The sequence below is a fragment of the Ictidomys tridecemlineatus genome, chromosome 4, assembly GCF_052094955.1.
Source record: "Ictidomys tridecemlineatus isolate mIctTri1 chromosome 4, mIctTri1.hap1, whole genome shotgun sequence".
NCBI lineage: Eukaryota > Metazoa > Chordata > Mammalia > Rodentia > Sciuridae > Ictidomys > Ictidomys tridecemlineatus.
The window spans coordinates 3,228,055-3,253,765 of NC_135480.1; the positions used below are offsets into that span (position 1 = coordinate 3,228,055).

Consider the following 25,711-nt stretch of genomic DNA (forward strand, 5'->3'; position numbering starts at 1 on the left):
GATGTCAGGTTCCTAGGGCACAGACTCTCCGTCGTGAGCACTAGGCTGACGTCAGGTCAGGGGCACAGACTCTCCGTCGTGAGCACTAGGCTGACGTCAGGTTCCTAGGGCACAGACTCTCCGTCGTGAGCACTAGGCTGATGTCAGGTTCCTAGGGGCACAGACTCTCCGTCGTGAGCACTAGGCTGACGTCAGGTTCCTAGGGGCACAGACTCTCCGTCGTGAGCACTAGGCTGACGTCAGGTTCCTAGGGGCACAGAGTCTCCGTCGTGAGCACTAGGCCGATGTCAGGTTCCTAGGGGCACAGACTCTCCGTCGTGAGCACTAGGCCGATGTTTGGTTCCTAGGGGCACAGACTCTCCGTCGTGAGCACTAGGCTGACGTCAGGTCAGGGGCACAGACTCTCCGTCGTGAGCACTAGGCTGATGTCAGGTTCCTAGGGCACAGACTCTCCGTCGTGAGCACTAGGCCGATGTCAGGTTCCTAGGGGCACAGACTCTCCGTCGTGAGCACTAGGCTGATGTCAGGTTCCTAGGGGCACAGACTCTCCGTCGTGAGCACTAGGCTGACGTCAGGTTCCTAGGGGCACAGACTCTCCGTCGTGAGCACTAGGCCGATGTCAGGTTCCTAGGGGCACAGACTCTCCGTCGTGAGCACTAGGCTGACGTCAGGTCAGGGGCACAGATTCTCCGTCGTGAGCACTAGGCTGATGTCAGGTTCCTAGGGCACAGACTCTCCGTCGTGAGCACTAGGCCGATGTCAGGTTCCTAGGGGCACAGACTCTCCGTCGTGAGCACTAGGCTGATGTCAGGTTCCTAGGGGCACAGACTCTCCGTCGTGAGCACTAGGCCGATGTCAGGTTCCTAGCGCACAGACTCTCCGTCGTGAGCACTAGGCTGACGTCAGGTTCCTAGGGGCACAGACTCTCCGTCGTGAGCACTAGGCTGATGTCAGGTTCCTAGGGGCACAGACTCTCCGTCGTGAGCACTAGGCTGACGTCAGGTTCCTAGGGGCACAGACTCTCCGTCGTGAGCACTAGGCTGACGTCAGGTCAGGGGCACAGACTCTCCGTCGTGAGCACTAGGCTGACGTCAGGTTCCTAGGGCACAGACTCTCCGTCGTGAGCACTAGGCTGATGTCAGGTTCCTAGGGGCACAGACTCTCCGTCGTGAGCACTAGGCCGATGTCAGGTTCCTAGGGGCACAGACTCTCCGTCGTGAGCACTAGGCTGACGTCAGGTTCCTAGGGCACAGACTCTCCGTCGTGAGCACTAGGCTGATGTCAGGTTCCCAGGGGCACAGACTCTCCGTCGTGAGCACTAGGCTGACGTCAGGTTCCTAGGGGCACAGACTCTCCGTCGTGAGCACTAGGCTGACGTCAGGTTCCCAGGGGCACAGACTCTCCGTCGTGAGCACTAGGCTGACGTCAGGTTCCTAGGGCACAGACTCTCCGTCGCGAGCACTAGGCTGACGTCAGGTTCCCAGGGGCACAGACTCTCCGTCGTGAGCACTAGGCTGACGTCAGGTTCCTAGGGCACAGACTCTCCGTCGTGAGCACTAGGCTGATGTCAGGTTCCTGGGGGCACAGTCTCTCCGTCGTGAGCACTAGGCTGATGTCAGGTCAGGGGCACAGACTCTCCGTCGTGAGCACTAGGCTGACGTCAGGTCAGGGGCACAGACTCTCCGTCGTGAGCACTAGGCTGATGTAGGTCAGGGGCACAGACTCTCCGTCGTGAGCACTAGGCCGATGTCAGGTTCCTAGGGGCACAGACTCTCCGTCGTGAGCACTAGGCCGATGTCAGGTTCCTAGGGGCACAGAGTCTCCGTCGTGAGCACTAGGCCGATGTCAGGTTCCTAGGGGCACAGACTCTCCGTCGTGAGCACTAGGCCGATGTCAGGTTCCTAGGGCACAGACTCTCCGTCGTGAGCACTAGGCTGACGTCAGGTCAGGGGCACAGACTCTCCGTCGTGAGCACTAGGCTGACGTCAGGTTCCTAGGGCACAGACTCTCCGTCGTGAGCACTAGGCTGATGTCAGGTTCCTAGGGGCACAGACTCTCCGTCGTGAGCACTAGGCTGATGTCAGGTTCCTAGGGGCACAGACTCTCCGTCGTGAGCACTAGGCTGACGTCAGGTTCCTAGGGGCACAGACTCTCCGTCGTGAGCACTAGGCCGATGTCAGGTTCCTAGGGGCACAGACTCTCCGTCGTGAGCACTAGGCTGACGTCAGGTCAGGGGCACAGATTCTCCGTCGTGAGCACTAGGCTGATGTCAGGTTCCTAGGGCACAGACTCTCCGTCGTGAGCACTAGGCCGATGTCAGGTTCCTAGGGGCACAGACTCTCCGTCGTGAGCACTAGGCTGATGTCAGGTTCCTAGGGGCACAGACTCTCCGTCGTGAGCACTAGGCCGATGTCAGGTTCCTAGCGCACAGACTCTCCGTCGTGAGCACTAGGCTGACGTCAGGTTCCTAGGGGCACAGACTCTCCGTCGTGAGCACTAGGCTGATGTCAGGTTCCTAGGGGCACAGACTCTCCGTCGTGAGCACTAGGCTGACGTCAGGTTCCTAGGGGCACAGACTCTCCGTCGTGAGCACTAGGCTGACGTCAGGTTCCTAGGGCACAGACTCTCCGTCGTGAGCACTAGGCTGACGTCAGGTTCCTAGGGGCACAGACTCTCCGTCGTGAGCACTAGGCTGACGTCAGGTTCCTAGGGGCACAGACTCTCCGTCGTGAGCACTAGGCCGATGTCAGGTTCCTAGCGCACAGACTCTCCGTCGTGAGCACTAGGCTGACGTCAGGTTCCTAGGGGCACAGACTCTCCGTCGTGAGCACTAGGCTGATGTCAGGTTCCTAGGGGCACAGACTCTCCGTCGTGAGCACTAGGCTGACGTCAGGTTCCTAGGGGCACAGACTCTCCGTCGTGAGCACTAGGCTGACGTCAGGTTCCTAGGGCACAGACTCTCCGTCGTGAGCACTAGGCTGACGTCAGGTTCCTAGGGGCACAGACTCTCCGTCGTGAGCACTAGGCTGACGTCAGGTTCCTAGGGCACAGACTCTCCGTCGTGAGCACTAGGCTGACGTCAGGTCAGGGGCACAGACTCTCCGTCGTGAGCACTAGGCTGACGTCAGGTCAGGGGCACAGACTCTCCGTCGTGAGCACTAGGCTGACGTCAGGTTCCTAGGGCACAGACTCTCCGTCGTGAGCACTAGGCCGATGTCAGGTTCCTAGGGGCACAGACTCTCCGTCGTGAGCACTAGGCCGATGTCAGGTTCCTAGGGGCACAGACTCTCCGTCGTGAGCACTAGGCTGACGTCAGGTTCCTAGGGCACAGACTCTCCGTCGTGAGCACTAGGCTGACGTCAGGTTCCCAGGGGCACAGACTCTCCGTCGTGAGCACTAGGCTGACGTCAGGTTCCCAGGGGCACAGACTCTCCGTCGTGAGCACTAGGCTGACGTCAGGTTCCCAGGGGCACAGACTCTCCGTCGTGAGCACTAGGCTGACGTCAGGTCAGGGGCACAGACTCTCCGTCGTGAGCACTAGGCTGATGTAGGTCAGGGGCACAGACTCTCCGTCGTGAGCACTAGGCCGATGTCAGGTTCCTAGGGGCACAGACTCTCCGTCGTGAGCACTAGGCCGATGTCAGGTTCCTAGGGGCACAGACTCTCCGTCGTGAGCACTAGGCCGATGTCAGGTTCCTAGGGGCACAGACTCTCCGTCGTGAGCACTAGGCCGATGTCAGGTTCCTAGGGCACAGACTCTCCGTCGTGAGCACTAGGCTGACGTCAGGTCAGGGGCACAGACTCTCCGTCGTGAGCACTAGGCTGACGTCAGGTTCCTAGGGCACAGACTCTCCGTCGTGAGCACTAGGCTGACGTCAGGTTCCTAGGGGCACAGACTCTCCGTCGTGAGCACTAGGCTGACGTCAGGTTCCTAGGGCACAGACTCTCCGTCGTGAGCACTAGGCCGATGTCAGGTTCCTAGGGGCACAGACTCTCCGTCGTGAGCACTAGGCTGACGTCAGGTCAGGGGCACAGACTCTCCGTCGTGAGCACTAGGCTGATGTCAGGTTCCTAGGGCACAGACTCTCCGTCGTGAGCACTAGGCCGATGTCAGGTTCCTAGGGGCACAGACTCTCCGTCGTGAGCACTAGGCTGATGTCAGGTTCCTAGGGGCACAGACTCTCCGTCGTGAGCACTAGGCCGATGTCAGGTTCCTAGCGCACAGACTCTCCGTCGTGAGCACTAGGCTGACGTCAGGTTCCTAGGGGCACAGACTCTCCGTCGTGAGCACTAGGCTGACGTCAGGTTCCTAGGGGCACAGACTCTCCGTCGTGAGCACTAGGCTGACGTCAGGTTCCTAGGGCACAGACTCTCCGTTGTGAGCACTAGGCTGACGTCAGGTTCCTAGGGGCACAGACTCTCCGTCGTGAGCACTAGGCTGACGTCAGGTTCCTAGGGGCACAGACTCTCCGTCGTGAGCACTAGGCCGATGTCAGGTTCCTAGCGCACAGACTCTCCGTCGTGAGCACTAGGCTGACGTCAGGTTCCTAGGGGCACAGACTCTCCGTCGTGAGCACTAGGCTGACGTCAGGTCAGGGGCACAGACTCTCCGTCGTGAGCACTAGGCTGACGTCAGGTTCCTAGGGCACAGACTCTCCGTCGTGAGCACTAGGCTGATGTCAGGTTCCTAGGGCACAGACTCTCCGTCGTGAGCACTAGGCTGACGTCAGGTCAGGGGCACAGACTCTCCGTCGTGAGCACTAGGCTGACGTCAGGTTCCTAGGGGCACAGACTCTCCGTCGTGAGCACTAGGCTGACGTCAGGTCAGGGGCACAGACTCTCCGTCGTGAGCACTAGGCTGATGTCAGGTTCCTAGGGGCACAGACTCTCCGTCGTGAGCACTAGGCTGATGTCAGGTTCCCAGGGGCACATACTCTCCGTCGTGAGCACTAGGCTGACGTCAGGTCAGGGGCACAGACTCTCCGTCGTGAGCACTAGGCTGACGTCAGGTTCCTAGGGGCACAGACTCTCTGTCGTGAGCACTAGGCTGACGTCAGGTCAGGGGCACAGACTCTCCGTCGTGAGCACTAGGCTGACGTCAGGTTCCTAGGGGCACAGACTCTCCGTCGTGAGCACTAGGCTGACGTCAGGTTCCCAGGGGCACAGACTCTCCGTCGTGAGCACTAGGCTGATGTAGGTCAGGGGCACAGACTCTCCGTCGTGAGCACTAGGCTGACGTCAGGTTCCTAGGGCACAGACTCTCCGTCGTGAGCACTAGGCTGACGTCAGGTTCCTAGGGCACAGACTCTCCGTCGTGAGCACTAGGCTGACGTCAGGTTCCTAGGGCACAGACTCTCCGTCGTGAGCACTAGGCTGACGTCAGGTTCCTAGGGCACAGACTCTCCGTCGTGAGCACTAGGCTGACGTCAGGTTCCTAGGGGCACAGACTCTCCGTCGTGAGCACTAGGCTGACGTCAGGTTCCTAGGGCACAGACTCTCCGTCGTGAGCACTAGGCTGACATCAGGTTCCTAGGGCACAGACTCTCCGTCGTGAGCACTAGGCTGACGTCAGGTTCCTAGGGGCACAGACTCTCCGTCGTGAGCACTAGGCTGACGTCAGGTTCCTAGGGCACAGACTCTCCGTCGTGAGCACTAGGCTGACGTCAGGTTCCTAGGGCACAGACTCTCCGTCGTGAGCACTAGGCTGACGTCAGGTTCCTAGGGCACAGACTCTCCGTCGTGAGCACTAGGCTGACGTCAGGTTCCTAGGGCACAGACTCTCCGTCGTGAGCACTAGGCTGACGTCAGGTTCCTAGGGGCACAGAGTCTCCGTCGTGAGCACTAGGCTGACGTCAGGTTCCTAGGGCACAGACTCTCCGTCGTGAGCACTAGGCTGACGTCAGGTTCCTAGGGGCACAGACTCTCCGTCGTGAGCACTAGGCTGACGTCAGGTTCCTAGGGGCACAGACTCTCCGTCGTGAGCACTAGGCTGACGTCAGGTTCCTAGGGGCACAGACTCTCCGTCGTGAGCACTAGGCTGACGTCAGGTTCCTAGGGCACAGACTCTCCGTCGTGAGCACTAGGCTGACGTCAGGTTCCTAGGGCACAGACTCTCCGTCGTGAGCACTAGGCTGATGTCAGGTCAGGGGCACAGACTCTCCGTCGTGAGCACTAGGCTGACGTCAGGTTCCTAGGGCACAGACTCTCCGTCGTGAGCACTAGGCTGACGTCAGGTTCCTAGGGGCACAGACTCTCCGTCGTGAGCACTAGGCTGACGTCAGGTTCCTAGGGCACAGACTCTCCGTCGTGAGCACTAGGCTGACGTCAGGTCAGGGGCACAGACTCTCCGTCGTGAGCACTAGGCTGACGTCAGGTTCCTAGGGGCACAGACTCTCCGTCGTGAGCACTAGGCTGACGTCAGGTTCCTAGGGCACAGACTCTCCGTCGTGAGCAGTAGGCTGACGTCAGGTTCCCAGGGGCACAGACTCTCCGTCGTGAGCACTAGGCTGACGTCAGGTTCCTAGGGGCACAGACTCTCCGTCGTGAGCACTAGGCTGACGTCAGGTCAGGGGCACAGACTCTCCGTCGTGAGCACTAGGCTGATGTCAGGTCCAGGGAGGCAAAGGCAGGGACAAAGAAGAAGTGGTGACTAGTGGGTGACCCGGTGGCTCACTCGAGGAGTGGAGTTCAGAGTCTCCCGAAAGCCACAGGAGGGTTTCAACTCGAAGTTCAGGTGGTGGGGAGCACTGTACTGGGGTTGGGGATCTCAGGCAAAGAGCGATGAGCCGCGCACTGCTGTCACCCTGGTGAGAAATGGGGGAGGGGGCCTGTGGGTTCAGCTGCTGCTGAGACAAGGACAGTAGTATGGCCCAATTCGGAGGGAGTGTGGCCCCTGGAGCCAGCCCAGCAGAAGCACCAGGGCTCAGGTGAGCATAGTCAGACCTCAGACCCCAGATTTCTTGTCTGCTCACTTCTGTGTTCTGTGGGCCCTGGTGGCTTCTCGGTCATGGCCATCGCCTCTCTATTCCAGCAGTGAAAGGGAGAAAGGCACATTCATGGCAGTGCCCTCCCTTGTGAGGACCATGTGGAAGCAGCTCACATCAGCTGCCCTCCTGTCGCTGCTCATCGGGTAACACAAACCCAAGTCCCTGCAAGGCCCCTGGGGATGGAGTTCCTACTCCAACTGGTCACACACCAGCCTCATTCAAGTTCCTGTTGATGGTCTAGTGTGACTTTTGAGACACTGAGGCATCTTTAGCAGAAGGCGGATTTCATGTGGTTAGGAGGCCCAATGGAAAGAACCCAGATGGGAACTAGACTTGCGGGTAGGAAAGGAGGACACCTAGGTGGCTCAGCCTGGGATCTAAGCACCCAGGAGCATAGCAGCACCACTTTCGGGGATAGAGAATAAGAAACAGAGAGGCTGCCTCAAGTGCTTTGCTTGAAATCCATTGAAATTAAGATGGCTCTGAGCTCCCAAGGTGTTGGGGTCAAGGTCATTGACCTCTATGACCTGGTTGACTGTAAAAGTTAAGGCCAGGTCCAAGGAGGTATTGGAAGCTTGGGGGGACCAGGTCAGCCCCCAAGGAGACCCCTATCTGCAAAGGTATGAGCGCAGGACCAAAGCTACCTCGTCACCGCGCCGTGCCTGATGATATTGAGGGGAAAGCTCATGTGGAGGACGCAAACAGAGGGAGTGTGGGTCCCGGAGCCCGAGGGCCTCCTGGGGGGCGCTGACCCCCTGGAGGAACACGCTGAGGGGAAAGAAGACAGACAGCGTGGAGTGACTGCCAGGACGTTAGGGCAGCAGGACAGCAGGGGAGGCTTGGGGAGGATCTGCGACCAAAAGGGCTCCAGGGTTGATGGATGGACGACCTCTGGTTAAGTCCAACAGATCCACACTGTGAGCGCTCCCTCCAAACCCCACAAAGACGGCAGTGAAGGCGCCAGAAAGAATCTGATGATATAATCAGCGTCTAAGGACGAAGACCCCTAGAGGAAAAACGGGACCATACTTCCCCCGGCAAAAAATAAAAAAGGTTGCTAAAATTTTGGAAAAGAAGATTCAGAAGGACCAGTGGACACTGACCCTGAAGACCATAAAAGTGGACACCAAGTCCTCCAGGAAGTAGAGCCGCAGATGACAAGGTCGCTTTAGTCAGGACCCCGGGGCGGACTGAGCAGGCTGGGGGTCAGGGAGTCCAAAGAGAAACTGAGCTTGAATACAGGTGTCCCCAGGCACCCAGCCCTAAAGCCAGGGGCTGCTGCCCACCCCGCCAAAGGCAGGAGGCTGGGCTGGTGGAGAAGCTGGACCTGACAAGTCCTGGACTTGGGCGATCATCGAGACGGAACCAGTGGGGACCCGGGCTGAAACGTGGAACTGCCCTCTTCCCCCTGAACCCCCAGAATGCCCCTATCAGGGCTCCTCATTATGATCTCAGAACACAGTGATACAGCGGCATCCTACATCTCCAGAAGGAAAAAAGTGGGTCACACCCAGAGAATAGAGGATCCGACGGCATCAGACTTTCCACCAGTGACTCAGGAGAAGAGCTTTAAGCTTCGCAGGGGAAAGGGCCTGCCTGACATGGAATCTCATGCCGAGTCAAACTCCCAGGTGAGAGAACAGAATAGAGACATCTTCAGATGCACACGGTGTGCCTTTTCTCAGAAAGTTACTTGGGAACTTGTTCATACAAATTGAGAGGAAAATCCAAGGAAGAAGCATGGAATCCAGAACCCGGGGATTCTCACACCCATCATAACAACAGACAGAGAAGCTGTAGCATCACCAGTGTCCGCAGGACCGAGAGCAGCCACCGCTGCTAGGCCTCTAGGAAAAAGAAAATGAAGCTGAGAGATGACCCGTGTGCTCAAAGGGGTTAATGGACATTTTACGACTCTTGCGAAATATTCTAGGATGTATTGGTGACATATGCATCAAAACTAAGAAAACACCCAAAGAAACTTTTTTTTTTTCCCAAAAGCAACCCTTGACCCCAGGAAAAACAAAAAGTCGTAATTATAGAAAACCATGTGACTCCGCTAAAAATAGTGTTTGCATTTTGTGCATGTAAAATGCAAATGATAAATATTTACTGAGCCTAGAATTGTGATATAGATTTATTTAGAGGATAAGGGAATGACAGAGGACAGGGGTTATGAGAAGAAAATCTTATCTCTCATCTTCCATGTTTGACAGGCCCTAAATAATGTCTAAAACTGCAAAAGCAGAGAAGAGTGATGTGAGTTTAGAAATATCAGGGGAAGCTAGAGACGGCTGAGGGTGAGGGCTTGCTGGTGGGAACAGGAGTGGGGATCAAGGACAGGGCACCAGACAGAGCTGCTTACAGCTGGGGTGCTGCTCACAGCTGGGTGCTGCTCACAGATGGGGTGCTGCTCACAGCTGGGTGCCGCTCACAGATGGGGTGCTGCTCACAGCTGGGTGCTGCTCACAGATGGGGTGCTGCAGGTAGTCGGGCCTGCTGACAGCAGGATGCTCCCCAGTGCAGAGGGGAGGAGGGTGCAGGAGGGCGGGCAGCTCTGCCAGTGCCCTGGCTGGGGGCAGGGGCTCTGCCGGGGAGCTGGGGGCTCTTGGGGGAGAGGTGCATCATGCTGGGGATCTGGGAACAGCAAGAGTGTGGGTGCCAGGCAGACAGGCCCTGCGTGTGGCACGTGCAGCCTGGGGGCCAGCTGACCCCGGACAGGAAGGAGCTCTCTGTATGGCCACGGCTGGGTCCATGCGGGATGGGGCAGTAGTGGGAGAGAAGGACTCACTTTTGAATGCCAGAGGAGTCCTGGCTTCTCCCTGGGCAGGCCTCCTGGAGCTGGGACCTGGAGAGGAGTCAGATGGTCTCTGGGGCCCTAGGATTGAAGGCACTAAGGAGGAACCCCAGGTCCTGATGGACAGGATCCCTGGTCCTCCTGAGGCCAGAAGGCCACACCAAGTCTTGTCAGCGTGTGTCCCACCCCCTGCCCCGGGCCTGGTATCCCCAGGGACCTCTTCCTCCCCGTCCCAGGCGCAGGAAGGGCGGGCGGGAGCCGCAGGATGGGGCCTGAATCTCTCATCAGCGTCCAGGGTCAGCCCAGGCCAGGCAGGCCCCAGGCCAGCCCACAGCCTCCTTCCTGGGTGGAGGCCTCCCACCCTTGCACTCACCTTCCGAGCATTGAGGGCCTTCCCAGGAGACTCCCAGCTCTGCTTCTCCCAACCCAAGGCACCTCATCCTACCCCCAGCAACATGGCCACACACCGGGGCACAGCAGGGTGGCCAGTGTCTGGGCAGATGGCAGCCACCGGCAAGGTCGTGCACCCCACCCAGAAAGCGGAACTACCTGGGGCTGAGTGGAAAGGGGGAGCGAGGGTCCCGATGCCCCTCCCAGGGCCAGGGCAGGGCCGGGGCTCCCACGCGTCCCTGGGAAGGGGCAATCGGAGTTCTGGCTCAGAGATGGCCGGGAGGCCAACAACCCGAGTCCCCCGGGTGCCTACTCAACATGGGCACCCATGGAGCCTCCCACAACTTGCCTGCCCTCTGAAAACGGCAGCTTGGGGCCTTCTGCAGGCTCGGGGTCCTGCTGGTGCCCATCCCCCGGGCCAGAGGCCCCACACCACAAAACCCACACCACCACCTGAGTGACTGCTGCAGGGCCAGGGGCGAGGCTGGGGTCCAGGGGGCAGGGGACATTCCCCAGGCCGGCTGCAGCCCTGGGGTGGCCGGCTGTGGTCTGGGAGTGGGCAGAGGCAGGCAGAGGAGGTGGGGAGAAGCCCAGGAGTCTCAGGGACTGGACCTGGTCCTAGGCCCTCTCTAGCCAAGGCCCCTGCTCCCTGCTGGGGACAAGCTAGTGTGGAGCTGTCCACTGAATGGAGGCGTGAGAGGGAGGCTGTGCCCACAACGTCCCGGGGACAGGAGGCCTGTGGGGACATTCCCAGGCTCTGGGCGTGAGGACACCCGGTGTGGCAGTGCAATCGGTCACAGGGGCGCCTCCGGCACCTCCTTAGTCCCCCACGTCCCTGTTGGGTCCCGTCCTGTGGAGGCAAAGCACAGGTGTGGGAGGTGACAACACCAGGCCCCAGTGCCCTTGGCCAGGCCTGGGCAGGCGGCCGCTCTTCCGAGCCCTGGGGACAGAAGAAGGTAGGCTCCAGATGTGGGAGGGCCGGGAGCGTCCAGCACCAGGGTCCATCCGGCCAGCCTGGGAGCAGAGGGGAGCAGGTCCTGCCAAATACGTCCAGATGGGCCTGGAGCGCGGGGCTGGCCTGGAGCCCCAGTGACTTCCTGCCGCCCACCTGCTCCCCAGCTCCTCACCGCCCTCCTGGACAGTCAGAGAGGTGGCCTGCAGGGGAGCTGCCCCCGCCTAGCCACAAGGAGTGTGGACGGGGGCTGTCCCCGACAGTGAGGGGTCTATGCGGGCATGGACACGAGTTTCGGCTGCCCCGCAGGTGACTGGAGTACCCTCCCAGGCCCCGGGTCCAGGTGGGGTGGCATGCAGAGTACACGTCCCAGTGCAGCAACGAGGAGCAGCTGGGCACCGTGGCCGAGCCCTGGGGAGGAGGGGGAGGTGGACGGTGGGCAGAGTGGGAGACCAGGGCCCCAGGTCACGCCTTCACATGTGCCTTCCAGTTGTTGAAGGCCTTCTCGTCCACCACCAGCCCTGCCCAAGTCCAGTTCAGAGGGCCGGTCCCCAGGTCTCCTCAGGCCATCTTGGCTCCCCCCACAGGGACAGCCTGGGGCTGGCACCCCGCTCCCACCCCAAAGCCTAGGCCAGGGGCAGCGGGAGGGGGCCTGAGGTTGGAAGAGGGCAGGACAGAAGCTGGGGGCTGCTGGCTGGGGACCTGGGCCCCAGAGGCTGCGGAGAAACAGGTTTGGGAGGGGCCATCCCGTCCCCAAGCGGGGACAGCAAGTGCCGGGCACAGCCCAAGCAGGAAGGGGTCCCTGCAGCCTCCACAGGAGCGCAGCTTCCGGGGGCATGCACCCTGGTGTTGGTGGAGCCCGCCCTGCCTCCCCCCGGCTTTCCCAGGTGCCAGGAAAGAGGCTGGTCCCAGCTTCCAGGCCTGCTACCCAGCCCCCATCTGGGACCCCAGCCCAGAGGCCCCAGGCCCAGCCTCCAACCTGGCTCCAGCCCCAGGGGCTCTGAATCCAGGGAATTCTGTCCTAGGAGCAGGAGCCGGAAGCGGGGGAGGGAGGGAGAGAGGCCCTGTCCTGGGTAGGCCGGGGCTGGGGGCTGCCCACCCATCTAGGTCAGCTGCAGCTGCAGCTCAGCCCTGCTCGGCTGAGTCATGGGGCCACCGTCTCCAGGCTGGGACTGAGTGAGGGATGGTGGTGGGGATGGACGTCCAGCCCCTGGAAAGCATTAGGTTCCCCCTGTACCCAGGTCCCCCTCAGTGCCCGCCACCAGCCGGGGTTCTGCCACGCAGCCTGGCTCCTGGCTCCCTCCCCCACAGCACGGGGCCACACAGCTGCAGTGGAACCTGCCCCAGAGCCCCAGGAACACACACGGTCACCCAGCAGCAGAAGTCCAGGCAGTGTGGCCTCTTGGTGGGCATGATTCCCTCACCTCACCCTGTGCCAAGCCCCGGGGAGGGCAGACACCCCTGTCCTCAGGGAGCTGTCTGCCTGCAGGGGACAGGGAACCAGAAGTGCTGATGGCCCCAGAGAACAGTGGACGAGGCAGTGTCCGTGCGGCAAGGGCGTGGGTGACCTGGGAGGGTGCTGCTGAATACCCCCCCCCGGGAAGGGCAGCCTGGGCCCATGGAGGGACAAGAGCGAAGGCCTGCAGCAGAGCCTGCCCAGGTGTCCAGGAAGGACAGGAGCCGGTGGGGCTGGGGAGAGGTGGCCAGCCACGGCAGCAGGGGTGGGCTAGCAAGGCGACGTGCGCCCTTGGGGCCAGTCAGTGGGCTCAAGGGCACATTGAAGTGGAGGTCATGGGAGGCACAGAGGCCAACAGTGGGGAAAACTGCCCCGAGGAGGGGCCGCTGTGGGGACGGTGGGGGCCTGGGGCAGAGGTCAGGTCCTTATCAGGGGTGAGGAAAGGGAGGCCAGAGGCTTGGAATGTTTGAAAAATGCCAGTTATTATGAGGGGGATGACTGGGGGCAAAGGTTCGAGTCAGAAGCCAGGGCCGGGGCTGGGAGAATTAGGGAGGCTTGGGGTGCCGTCGGATGACCCCAAAGTGGGGGCTTCAGAAAAGGAGGCAGGAGACATCTTGAGGAGCGGGGGACCCCACCCCACCTGGGGACACAGGTGGGATCTCAGCCAGGAGGTGGGGCTGGGTGACAGCCCAGGCAGGGGACAGCCACAAGCAGGAAGGCAGCTCAGAGCCTGCGGGTAGGTCCCTAGGGCACGGCCATCCTCAGAGCAGGGGTCCCCTCCCCAGGATCCTGGAGAGGCGGGCGCCGTCAGCTTCTGTGTCCACCGTGAGGGCCCGGGGCTCGGGGCATGCAGGTTCCTGAGGACGCTATGGCCAGAGGCACAAGCCCGGGGACCTGTTTCAAAGGCAGCCTCCAAACCTGCGCTGAGCACCACAAGCCAGCAAAGGCACGCCATATCAGGTTACCTCTGATGTCCCCGCCACCAGGACGTCGCATCTCCTGTGCCACGATGGTGGAGATAGCTGGGAGGGTAAACGGGTGCTGGCGTGCCTGCTGCAGGGGGCGGCCCGGAGGGAGGCCGGCAGGTCCAGCAGGCCGCGGCCTCAGCCTCACCCAGCCGCACAGAGCTTCCATCACAGAACCCAGGAACAGATGGACGTCAAGGTGGTGCCAGCGCGGCAGGCCTGGGGCGCAGGGCTCCAGCGGGCAGGCGCACGGCAGCTCCTTGACGGGCAGCGGTTGGGCCAGTGTGGCCAGGAGCAGCCTGGGAGGTTGTCCCAAGGGTCCAGTGCAAGGCCACAGTCCTGGGCAAGGAGAGACCAAGGATGGCCTGACAGACGTGCAAGGGAGACACCCGGGGTGGGTCCAACCCGTGTCAGGGGCTGGGGAAGTGGCCAGAGGCAGCTCTGAAGTGCCCAGGGACCCCACCTTAGCCTCAGCCCCCAGATGTGACCAGCCCGAGCCCCAGGGGTGCCAAAGCCCAGGCCACCCAACAGGTGAGGGACGTGGCCGCTGTTAGCCTGGCCACACCCCTGCCTTGAGGGAGGCAGCAAGTGCGTGGACAAGAAACAGGGACATAAGTCTGCCCCACCCTGGAGCCTGAGATGCCCACGAGATGTCCGGAGCAGGCATCCGGCACCCTGGGGCCTCAGGCCTGGGCTGTAGTGAAAGCTGGGGAGACATCCATGTCTAGATGGTTCATGAGAATGTTCTAGAAAGAGGAGAGCCATGGAAGGAAGCCCCGGATGGCCAAGGCAGAGTGTCCCACAGAGGGAGAGCTGGCGGTGTCTCCTGGAGAAGATCAGCCAGGGGAGGGCGGGTCAATGTCCATGTGGCAACAGGGACAGCCAGGTACGCATGGAGCCCACACTGTGGTCGGGAGACCCCACGAGGCCTGTCCAGCAGGTGGCCAGCGCTGGCACCAGGGGGAGGGGACGGCAGTGCCACTTCCCAGAGGCTTGGCCATGACGGGAACACAAGACGTCTGTTGGGTGAATGAGTGACAGTCACGAGGAGGGGCTCCACCGAGTGTGTCCAGACGGACCCCATGGCTGGCCGAGAGGACACAGTGGTTCTGGCATGGAAACGGAAGCCAGGAGGTGTTCTGAGGCCCTGCAGCAACAGGGTCAGGGTTTTCCAGGGACAAAGGAAGGGGACAAAGGGACAGCTGGACATGAGGACAGAGAGGGGTTTGCTGGGATCCTGGGGCAGGGTGCATCTGGGGTCCTGTGCCGCCCAGGCCCCAGGTGTTGCGGGGAGCTGGCGGGAGCGCAGTCGGCGCAGGGCCCACGGAGGCAGCCCTGGGACGGACCGGAACCCCAGGGGCTGCTGCCCACCTGCCACCTCCCAGGGCCCAGGGTCGCTGGCCGCCGGCTCTGGCCGAGGCAGTGAGCTCCCTGCTTCCCGGCACAGAGTGTTCTGCCTGGCGCCCTCCTGGCTTCCGGGACGCAGAGGAGAATCGGAGGACAATCAAATGCAGGTGGGGCCCGGGCCGGGGCCTGCACAAACGCGCTTCTCGGCTCCCAGCGCCTTTCCAGCCCGCCCTGCATTCCCACTCGCCTCCCAGGCAGGACCTCGCAAGGCCAGGGAGGGGCTGGGCAGACCTTGGGGAGGCTGGGTCTCCTCCCTCCCCTCCCCACCTGTCAGGGGTCCTAGGCAGATTCCTGCCCTCTGTGCACCGAGTTCTGCCATAGGCCCCGCTCCGGGAATGGGGACAAAGGCCATGCGGGAGCTGTGTGCTATGCGGGCCCCTCGAGCTGCCACTGGGTCACCTCTGTCCTGAGCCCTCCTCCGGGATGGCGTCGGCAGTGCTGGGGAGGCTGTGGCCGTGGACGGCTCCAGGTGCACGTCAGCCCCAGCAGGGATGTTGAGGTGGGGCGAGGCCACGTGTCCAACAGTGTGGGGCCCCTGGGTGCCAGCCCAGAGGGCTGTGACTGGACACACTCAGACCCCCATGGGCTCAGGGCCAGGCAGAGTGTGAGCCGCATGACCACCCAGGAGGACATTCCAGCAGCTAGAGGAGCCGAGAGGAAGCCCCTGTGACCAGGGCCAATGGAGAAGAGGTGGCTAGGAGGGGCAGCAGAGGCCGGGATCCCAGGGCACCCCTTGGCCACGGGAATGACTTCATCTTTTGCTCAGAGTGCGAAGGAGGGGTGAGGGGCAGGCCCCTGTGAGTGGCCTCCCTCTCAGGCTCGGGAGGCAGAGCAAAGTCCTCAAGGTCACCCAGATGTTTCCTGGCCACCTCCCCTGCTGTTCCACCTCACCCTGCCCCCACATTAAAGCTGTCTGGTGAGGATCCTCCAGTCGATGTGGACCTTTGGGGAACTTGTCCTAAAGGGATGTCACGACTCGGTGGAGTATAATCGGTCACACCAAAGGCAAGTCTGTGGTTCAAAACCGTCCCTCACGGATCCAAGCCTCCCCAGTAAAATGCGAACCTAAACGTACTAGAAGGAAACGTGTCAGCATTGGTCTGGGGAAGACTGTTCAAGCACGCACAGGCCCGGACGACCCAGGGAGGACATGGCTACAGGAAAAGGTGAAGAAGGAAAGAGGAGAACTAAGACTCGGGAGGGGCAAAGGCCCCCAGCCGGTGGGAAGTGGTCTAAAGCAGGCGTCCGGAGAGCCGGTCACACCCTGAGATGGAGGAGAAGGCTGGTGGCAGCTGGGGCTCTGGGTCCTCATCGGCCTGCCGAGCTGAGGTGCGAGTGCACCTGTAGGGCCTGGAGATGGGGTCCTGGAGCCCCAGGAAGACACAGCTTCATGCAGAGGGGCCCAGACTGAGTGTGGGGGCAGGGCAGGGCCGGCCCCACCCTGGGGGCCACTTGCTAGGGCCTGGCCCCCCCAGGAGGAGGAGCTGGCGGAAGCCTGAGGCCATGCTGGTGAACCTGGTGGAGGGGCTCTTCCTGCCCTGGCACCGCTCAGAGGGCAGGAGCCTGCGTTCCAGAGAGGCCTTTGGTCACGGGGCCGCGGTAGGGCTCATGGTGGCAGTGGCTCAGGTCACTTCCACGGTGTGGCCTCTTCTGGCCACCCAGCAGGCAGAATGGTGAGAGACATGAGGACAGCAGTGGGACAGCGCCCTTGGTTCATAGCCTCTAAGGTGACATCCACCTTACAAAGCACAAGGACCCAGCCCCACCGTGGACACCAGTTCTGGGCCCAGGCAGGCAGGAACCTGCCTCCCCTGCCCCAGGGGCTGTGGAGTCCCGAGGGGACATGGCGCCGCCATATTCCTTAAACAGTGCTGGGTCCCCCAGGGCTGCCACTGAGGCCACTCGGCAAGGAGGTGGGGGGCAGACAACAGGTGAGGAAGGCCTGCAGGCTGAGTGGGGCTGAGGACAGAGGTGACATGGGCAAGACCTGAGCCCAGCGGCAGGGACAAAGGACTAGAGGCAGGGACACCACCATGTTGAGGAGCAGCAAAGGCCCAGAGTGGAGGGGGTAGGAAGAGAAGGAGCCACAGGGATCTGGGGGTGTGCCCGACACCTTAGGGACCACGGGGGACCTGGCCCAGAGGGCAGCGACGTGAACTGGTTTGGGTTTTGAAAAGACCACCGCGTGGAAGTGCAGCGGGGTGGGGACGTGAGCCGTCCCAGCAGGAGAGGACTGCCAGGCTGGGCGGGATACGCAGGGACGGGAGCCCAGAGTGTCCAGGGCGCAGGCCCAGCAGAGCCTGAGGCACCCGAGGGCTTGCAGCTGGGAGGGAGGGGGAGAGCCCCAGGAGCGGCCTCCCTCACCCAGCCCTCCTGCAGCCTCGCCTGCCTCTGCCGGAGTCTGTGGAATGCCCCAAAGGGACATAGAAAGGAGGCACATAAATCCCAGCACACAGTAGGACTTAATAAAGGCCTATCATGGGCCCCACACCAGCCCCCAACTTCTGTCCAAACTCCTCACTCTGCCCTAGGGACGCAGGGCGGGCGTCCTCCTCTCACCAATCCCCACGTGCGTCCTGCGTGACGTGGGACCCCACGGCGGCGGTGTCCACCTGCCCCCGCCCGTGCCAGGGCAGCTCCAGGGGAGTCGGGCTCCGCCAGGCCCCTTTCCTCTCCTGGCCTGTAGATGCCGGGTGCAGTGGAGTAAGAGCCGGCCGGTGCACAGGTAGGCTGGGACCTCGGCCGGGCAGAGCCGGCTGGCCAGTCTCCCGCCCACCTGCCCTTTTCCTGGGGCCTCTCCCCTGCTCCCCGCCACTTTGGTGCCAGGGCTGGCACCCACTGACCCCAGGCCAGCATTAAGCATCTTGAGGTTGGCCCTGAGGGTGGCTCCCAGGGTGGCCTTCACCCTGTGACCCCACAGGGACCCTGGAGGACCACCCTGCCTTGAACACCGTCCAACAAGGGTCCAGGGAAGCATGGGCTGCTGCCCCAGGGCGTCCAGCCCTGCACATCACGGGCTTCCTCCCCTGGGGCTGGCCCTAGCGTCCCTGGCCTGGCCTGGCCTGCCCGGCTGGCTAAGGCAGTCCGAGGATCCATGCCTTGGGGGGTCCCAAGCAGGGATCAAGGCTGGGCAGGTTCTGCAAAAATTTCTCTTGAAAGACTCTTTTTCAAGATTTTCTTTTGAAAACAAATTCATAACCACATCAAACAGAAACCCCCATTGCCTCGGGTCTGATCAGCAGCCGCCGCGGGCCTCTGACTAGCTGTTATTCTAGTTGCTTTGCTCTCTTCCGAAGCCCGCGTAAGTCGTCTATGGTTATTAATCGCTGAGTCGAGGCAGGGCACAAAGGGGCTTCTGTTGGCCCTGCCCTTTGAATCGCTATCAAACTGCAAATAGTGGCGAGATCTGAGATGCCCAAAACTGATGTGTCTCATGGCTCTTGGGGAACACCCAGCCAGTGCCCAGCATGGGCACTGCCTTCTCTCAAAGGTGGCAGTGCCTTGCAGGCACCTGCCCATTCAGAGGCGTCTCCTGGGGTGGAGGCCCGGCCAGCCTCTCCCTGGGCTGCTGGTGAGGGCTCCCCTCCGCTCCTTCGGCAGCATCACCAGGACCCCAGAGGGGGGACCTGGGCCAGGCGACTCAGGGACCGTCTCTGTGTGAAGGGCTGTCTCGGGAACTGAGGTCTGGGGCTGACAGGAGCCACCCTAAGCCCAGGCCAGGGCCCTTCCTGAGGCAGGTCAGCAGGGCTGGACGCAGGCAGGGCAGGGAAGGCCCCTTCCACGGGGTGCCCCCAGAGCCCCGGCACCCCACGGAGGTGCAGGTAAGCAAGCTCCTCCCCACCCCAGCACGTGACCTGCTGGGAACGCTAGCTTGTCAGAAGAGGGAAGGAAGCCTCACCAGGTCCAGTACCTGTGTCTCCCTTGGCCTCCAGGGCCAGTCTAAGTACAGCTCCACCCCACCCCCCTGGGCCCTGCAGAGCCAACAGGCCAACAGTATGGTTCCCAGCCTCGGGGCCTGGGCACCGAGGTCAGACACCAAGCTCTGGGGGGACGGCCCAGAGGAGCACATGGTGTCCACGCTGGTCTGGAAGAGCAGCTCTCCCCACCAGGCGTGCATCTGGGGGACCCCACGGCAGCCAGGATAGTGTGGGAAGAACCCAGAGGTAACTAGATGACCCCAGAGGACGCACAGCAGCCCACAATGCAGGACAGCCCTGTGGGTGACCAGGATTACTCAGGAAGATCCTGCAGGCAGCGGGGGGAGCTGGGAGACCCCACAGATGACCAGAGGGACCCAGGTATCCACCCCGGCACCCAGAGGCTTGGAGAGGTCCACTCTTTCTCCCTGCCTTCCCAGCCCCGTTCTTCTTATGTGAGGAGGGGGCAGTGTGAGGCCCCAGACTCTGGACCAGCTCAGGGACCCAGCAGCTCACTCATGAGACATCCCTGGGGACCAGAGACCCTGACAGTCCCTCAAAACACCAGTTGCATAGCCACAGCCACAGGGTCACAATGAGCTTGGGAACCAGCCCCAGCAGGGCGCGTCACGGACTCCTTCGGTGGCACCGGAAGGGAGGCTCAGCTGTGCTCCACCTGTAGCCACCACCCCCACCCCACCCCATGCTCCCACCCCATTCCTCTGCAGGAGGCTGAGCACAGCTCTCCATGATGCTTGTCCTCCCTGTCACCCCAAGGTGGCTCAACACAGAGCCACACCCAACAGCCACCATCCTCTGAATTACGTTCCCCAAGAAGTCCCTACAAGGCTTCCCAACCTCTTAGCACACATGGGGCTCCAACAGATGTTCAGATGCTGTAAGTGAAAATTTATGAAACCACAGATTTTCCTCTGCAATGTATTTGGTGCTTTAATTAATGCCAAACCAATCAATATCCAGCAAACTTAACCCAGGCCCAGAAGCCATGCAGCGCCCCAGGCACCATCCAGGAAGATCCACCCAAAAGGAGCAAGCCTGGCGCTGGCTGCACCCACCTTCTGTGCATCCGCAGGCCTCTGGGCCTCAGTTTCCCCACTCAGTCCCTGAAACCTGGCTGCCCCCCCACTGTTCTCCCAGGGCAGAAGTAGGTAGGGACTGAGGGGGCTGGTCCTGCTGGCAGCATGAGCCTCAGGGGTCCAGCAGGTGAATGAGAGGGACACCCCGCCTTGCCCTCTACCCGGCTGCCTCCCTCCTGCGTCAGCTCGGCCCTCGGCTCTCAGCGACTGCTCCTGGGGGGGTTGGTTCCAGCCCCTTCCTAGCTCTGCCCTTGACCCAACACCAACTATCCTCCCGTTTTGCCCCGAGTGTGGAGCCCTGGGGCAGGGGCTGCAGGGGGCCAGGTGGACCTCAGTGGTCCCAACAGTGACCCTGAGCCAGGCCCCTCTTCTGCCGAGCCTAGCATCGGCATCTGTGGCTGCTGGCGGTGGCTGTCCTCTGTGACTTACAGAGAATTAGGGTGCTGGTGGGCCCCTGGGGAAGGGGCCACAGAGTGACTGCAGGCCCCCAGCCCAACCCAGCAGGCAGCCCTGCAGCCTCATGTCAGTGTGGGCACATCAAGTTCAACTGGGGAAAGTAGGGAATGAGGCCCCGTGGCCTGGGCAGTCCCACCTCAGACACACAGCTGTCCCTGGGCCTGGGATGGCTGCAGGCAGAGCAGGAGGGCCTGGGAGTGTCCTGGAGATGCTGCAGCCACCATGGCTCCAGGTTCGGGACACCAGGCTTCCTCCTCCCAGAAGGGCAGAGGCCCTGGCCGTGGAAGGAGCCTGTCGGTCACTCTGGGATGCAGGACAGGCCTTCCGCCCCCACCCAGGAGAGAAGGCTGCTCTCCCTCAGCCCCTTGGGCAGGCCCCAAGCTGCCGCTCCTCCTTCCCTGCACCCAGAATCCACTGTAGACAGGAGGGCCGAGGACCGTGGCACCCATCCTGTGGACCTGGGCCTGGGCCCACAGAATCAACAGGCTGCCCACCTGGCCAGCGCAGGGTTGTGCCCACTTTGCCTCCAGCACCCCTACACTCCAGCTCGGCCCCAACCCTAGGGCCCAGGTGGGCCCCAGGGGTCAGGCCTGTCAGGGACAGTCCGTGCGTGTGTGATGGACGGAGGCCCGGCGGACTCCTCAGGGCCCAGCAGGCAGCTGGTGCCTGAGTCGTCTCCGTGGGCTCTGCTCCATGAAGCAGCTCTGCCGGCCTGGCCCCCAGGTCCCCAGGCCCCCCCCCCCATTCCTGGAGTTTCCAGCGCTCTCGGTGGGGGAGGGGACTACAGATCTGACAGCGTGCCTGAGGGGACGGCCCCAAGAACCCTGCAGGCCAAGTACTGGCCAACCCAGCCCTGAGCCACCCACGGAGCTCACGACCTCCCTAGACGCCCCATGCAGGAGAGCACTCTGCTCCTGATGGGCAGCCCGTCTCCTCTGACTGCCCGCGGCCTGCTCTGGCCTCCCAGGCAGGGCCTTCTCATCTGTACTACCCTGGGGCCAGCGGCCTCTTTCTTCCACACCGTCCTCGGGCTCCTGGTTCATGTGGGGCTTCTCTGTTGGCCCAGCAGCCATGGGGCCACCTCTGTGGGCACCCGCTCTGCCATGTTCATTCCAGGTCTTGACCCACCTCTAAGCCACCTCCAGGCCCTGTCCTCTGAACCCTCCCAGGCCCTAAACAGTGTCCAGCCCTGGTCTCTGCCACGCACGCGCCAGTCCTGCTACACTAGGCCCGGCTGCGCCAGCTTTCATGTCCTCCAGACTGAGCAGACACAGCCCTGGTCTCTTTGACCTCACCCGGGAGGAGCCTGGCCCGGCCGCAGGGAGCTCAAGATGGTGGTGAAGTCAGTACTCCGGAGCCAGGTCCCCTGGATGCCCCTGAGGGCCTGGCCAGAGCTGCAGAGGCTGGGAGCAGGCTGAGAGACCTCCAGCCGCCAGGTCCAGGGGAGGCCGCGGAGGGGCACAGACTCCACAGTAGGCACATGCACACATGAGCAGGGTCCAGGGCAGCGCTGACCAGGTCATGAGTGGTGTGTCTGCCGCGACGCCGGAGGGGCTCTGCACTGGGCTGCCCCCACCTTCACACTCGGCTCTGTTCCTGTCCCCGCAGGTGACACAGCTGGACCAGAGGCTGGTGGTCATCACGGACCTGCTCCACCGGCTGCTCTCCCTGCACCAGGGTGGCCCCCCTAGTGGGGGCGGGGCCCAAGTGGTCCAGTCCCGCAGCGAAGGTGGCTCTGTCCACCCCAAGCTCTTCCTGTCCGCCAACTCTCTGCCTACCTACGAACAGCTGACCGTGCCCCAGAGAGGACCCGATGAGACATCCTGATGGGGGCTGGGCAGGGTGGGCCTGGGTGGGGAGGCCTGTGGAAGCCCAGCGGCCCTCCCCACCTCCCTCTTAGCAAGGTACCCACCTGGACCTGGCCACCTCCCCAAAGACCCTGGGAGAACGACGTGGCTCCCATATGGGAGCCATGCCACCAGCAGAGCCCATGCTGAGGGGCCAGGCCAGCCACCTCCTCCCCACCAATGGGTACTAGGACTCAGCTGGGTGTTGGGCCCTCTTAGGCTAGTCTACCACCCCAACTGTGGTGACGGCCTCACGTGCATGGCCGCTGGGGCACGATGGTAGGGTACACCCAGGGCATTGGGCCTGGCCTGGGCACAGAGAGCCAGGATGCGGCCCAGGCCAAAGGGGGCCAGCCCGGTTAGATGAGGGGCTTCCTGGGGGACACACAGGAGTCGCCTGGATGGGGTCTGTGGGTCTTTGAGCCCTGCCTCCAATTCAGGGCCCAGCAGGGCACAGGCAGAATGACCAGAGGACAGCCTACCACCAGGCCTGAGAGCCTGGCTCGACTCTGGTTCTCTAGAGATGCTGACCCTGGGGCAGGGGATGGGGGTGCCCACCGCCCACTCTGGGCAGGCAGCTTCTCCCACCCCCTGTGGACAGCAACCCCTGCATGTGGTCCCTGCCTGTGATTCTCGCCTGGTCGGAGCAGCTGGACAGACCCACAGACGGAGCCACACACCCCTCACCAGCTGCCAAGCCAGGGGATTTCCACGCGGGACGGGCTCCTCCGGGCATCGCCGGCTGGTCTGCGGTGGCTGGGTCTGTTCTAATGAGGTCACGGTGTGATTTTGATTGCTGATTGCGCAAGCCTTCCCCAATAAACACGGAGCGCCAAGGTGGATCTTGGCCCTGCTCTCGCCTTGATTCTGGAGGATCAATGAGACCTCAGGCCCTGCCCTCCTGTCTCCCATGGCTGCCCTGGGCATCTGCCCCTCCTGGTCCAAGCTCCCCTACCTGGAGAGGAAACTGTCCCTCCCCGTCCACAGCCCCTCACGGCGGGACCCCTACGGTTCCCCTAGAGGCAGGGTGCCCAGGCAGCCTGATCAGGTGTTCCCTATCCACACTGGAGGGCTCAGAAGCTCAGAGGGGCTGTGACACGTGTCAAAGCCCTGGTGGCCCTGGGGATTCCACTTCAGGTGGCGTTGGCCACACATGACCATGGTGTGGTCACTGTCTGTCTCCCAGCAGACCCTGGACCTAGAGCAGGTAAGTCTGGTCCAGAGCCTGGTCTGGCTGGGGCAGCACTGATGTGCCCCTGGGCAACCACCCTCAGAGACAAGCCAGGGCCTCTCCATCTGCCCTGCCCAGTCCTTGCTGGCCCTTGACCCAGGACATCCCCTCTCCAGGACCCCAAGTATTGGCCTCTAAGGTAGTGGAATGCAAGGAAGGGCCAGGCCTCCCCCGTGCTCACACCAGCCCTCACAGCCTCGACCTCCTGTTGGCAAGATGCTGTCCCCCACCTGTCCTGCTTTCTGGGTGGAAGGCATATGCCAGGTGGGCTCCATCTGCCTGCCCTGGGCCGATGCCCACCGTTCACTTCATGGCATGCCATCCTCGCAGCGGCCTGTGAATTTGAACAAGACACCCTGGTCTTCAGGCCAGTCTCAATGCTCGGGACTCTGTCCTACGCCTGTCCTTCCGAGGCCCACCCTGACCAGGCCACCAGAGCCAAGGGCATCTGAGGGTGCCAGGACAGAGCTGTACTGAGTGTGTGCAAGCACGGGGTGGCCAGCAGTGGGGACGAGGACCCAGGTGTGAGGTGGCATGGAATGAACTCCAGGTCCCTTCATGCTGAGCACCCCCAGGCCTGTGACTCCTGGAGACTCCCCCATGAGGCCCTGGTGTCCTCCTGACTGGCACTGGCCTCCCGTCCACACCCACGGGAGGCGCGCACGTCGAGGACAACAACTGCTGGAATGCAGAAGCCCCTGTCCGCTCGTGGCGTAAACATCTGTGGAAACCCCGGGATGCGCTGGCCACCGCGAGGCAGGCCCTCCACGGTGCCCGGCCAGCCGCCACGGCAAGCCCGGCTGCCGCGGCCGCCCGCTTTGCTGCCACCGTACCCACTGTGTGCCCGAGGGCTTTGCTCCTGGAAGGGCCTTTGCAGCCCTCTCGGGTGTTAAATGCAATTTACCTGAAATAAAGTCCAATTATGGAATTAGCTAATTAAAGCCTTGGTGCAGGCTGGGCCCAGCGGCCAAGCGCTCAGTGCCCGCCCGATGCCCGCGTCTGAGGGAACAGATGGCGCCCGGCCTGCCGCGCCGGCCACATTCCTTCACTCTGTCCCCCGATAAGTGACCTAGACAGCACACGACCATCTGGTGTGTGACACGTCCTGCGGGCCCCGGACAATGGCCCGGCAGACCTCTCCGTGAGAGGGCCGTCGCCCGGGCAACGGTGGCATGTGCAGCCCAGGCCCATTCACGGCCCCCTCCCTCGGCCCCTTTCTTCGGCCCTTTGTGGGCCTCGCCTCGGCTGCCTGGCGGCCTGGGCTGACAATACCCATGAGTATTTGTCCGCAGAGCTGGGCCTTTGTCTCCAAATTGGGCTCCCTGATTGAGGTCCTCAAGGACCAATGGGTGCCAGGAGCATCTGCTGGGGGGGCCAGGAGGGGCTCCTGCCTCCTGGGGCACCCAGCTCCTCTGCCCAGGCTCCCCCTGCCAGGCTGCCCTCCGTGGGCACTGGACTTGGTCCTGGGGTGGCCAGTCCCACGGGCTGGCACTGGTCAGCACTGGGGTTCTCCCACCTTGAGGCCAGGGCTGGGAGGAGGAGCCTGGGCAGGGCAGGTGCCGCCCATGTACCTCCCACCCCTGGCTGTGCCAAGTGCCCTGGAGCAGGTATGGGAAGGGAGTGATGGGAAATAGGACAGTAAGCTCAGGCACACAGTAGGTGCTTAATAGAGGTAGCCAGAAACATCGCCCGAGGGTACGACACTGGGCTCTAGCCCTCACGGGCCTGCTGGACCCAGGCTCCTCCCCGGCCCTCCTGCATCCAGCTTCACCCTCGGGAGCCCCTCCCCACTCCAAGCTGAACAGCTGCCCGAGCCCTGCACCCCCACCCCCAGCCCACTCTGGTGTCCACTGCCTGGCCAGCTCCCGAGGTGCTGCCCTGCCTGCGGGCCCCTCTCCCAGGAGCCAGTTTCTGCAGCCAGTGACCCCAGCTCCTCCCAGGTCCTTCCCCTTTAAGGGAAAGACCTCCTTCCAGCCAGTGAAGAGGCAGGTGGCCCCACGGGAGGAAGGGACCGCAGGGAGCCTGGAACCAGGCAGCTGGCACAGGTCTGCCCACTGGGTGCTCAGAAAGTGCCAGGGAAGGAGCCTCACGCCCGCCTGGAAAGAAGCGACCCGGCGCTGCCCTGGCCACGGGGCGCTGGCTGCTGCAGGGACCAGGAGGGGAGGCCAACTGAGGGACACCCAGGGGAGGGGCCACGCTCTGGGCCTGGG

The 25,711-nt window shown here is 62.5% G+C and overlaps 1 protein-coding gene across 7 annotated transcripts in view; it reads left to right on the plus strand.

Annotated features, from left to right (window-relative positions):
• Window positions 1-23,135, plus strand: part of Kcnq1 (potassium voltage-gated channel subfamily Q member 1) — a 293,896-nt gene extending 270,761 nt beyond the window's left edge. For 4 of the 7 annotated variants that reach the window (XM_005340404.5, XM_078045369.1, XM_078045370.1 and 1 more), the window contains exon 16: window positions 22,032-23,135. In XM_005340404.5, the coding sequence (XP_005340461.3) occupies window positions 22,032-22,250 (219 nt within the window). In that variant the 3' untranslated portion in view covers window positions 22,251-23,135. The remainder of the gene's footprint in view (window positions 1-22,031) is intronic. The other 3 variants (XM_078045364.1, XM_078045363.1, XM_078045366.1) reach the window with 2 other exon arrangements.
• Window positions 23,136-25,711: the final 2,576 nt, after the last annotated feature.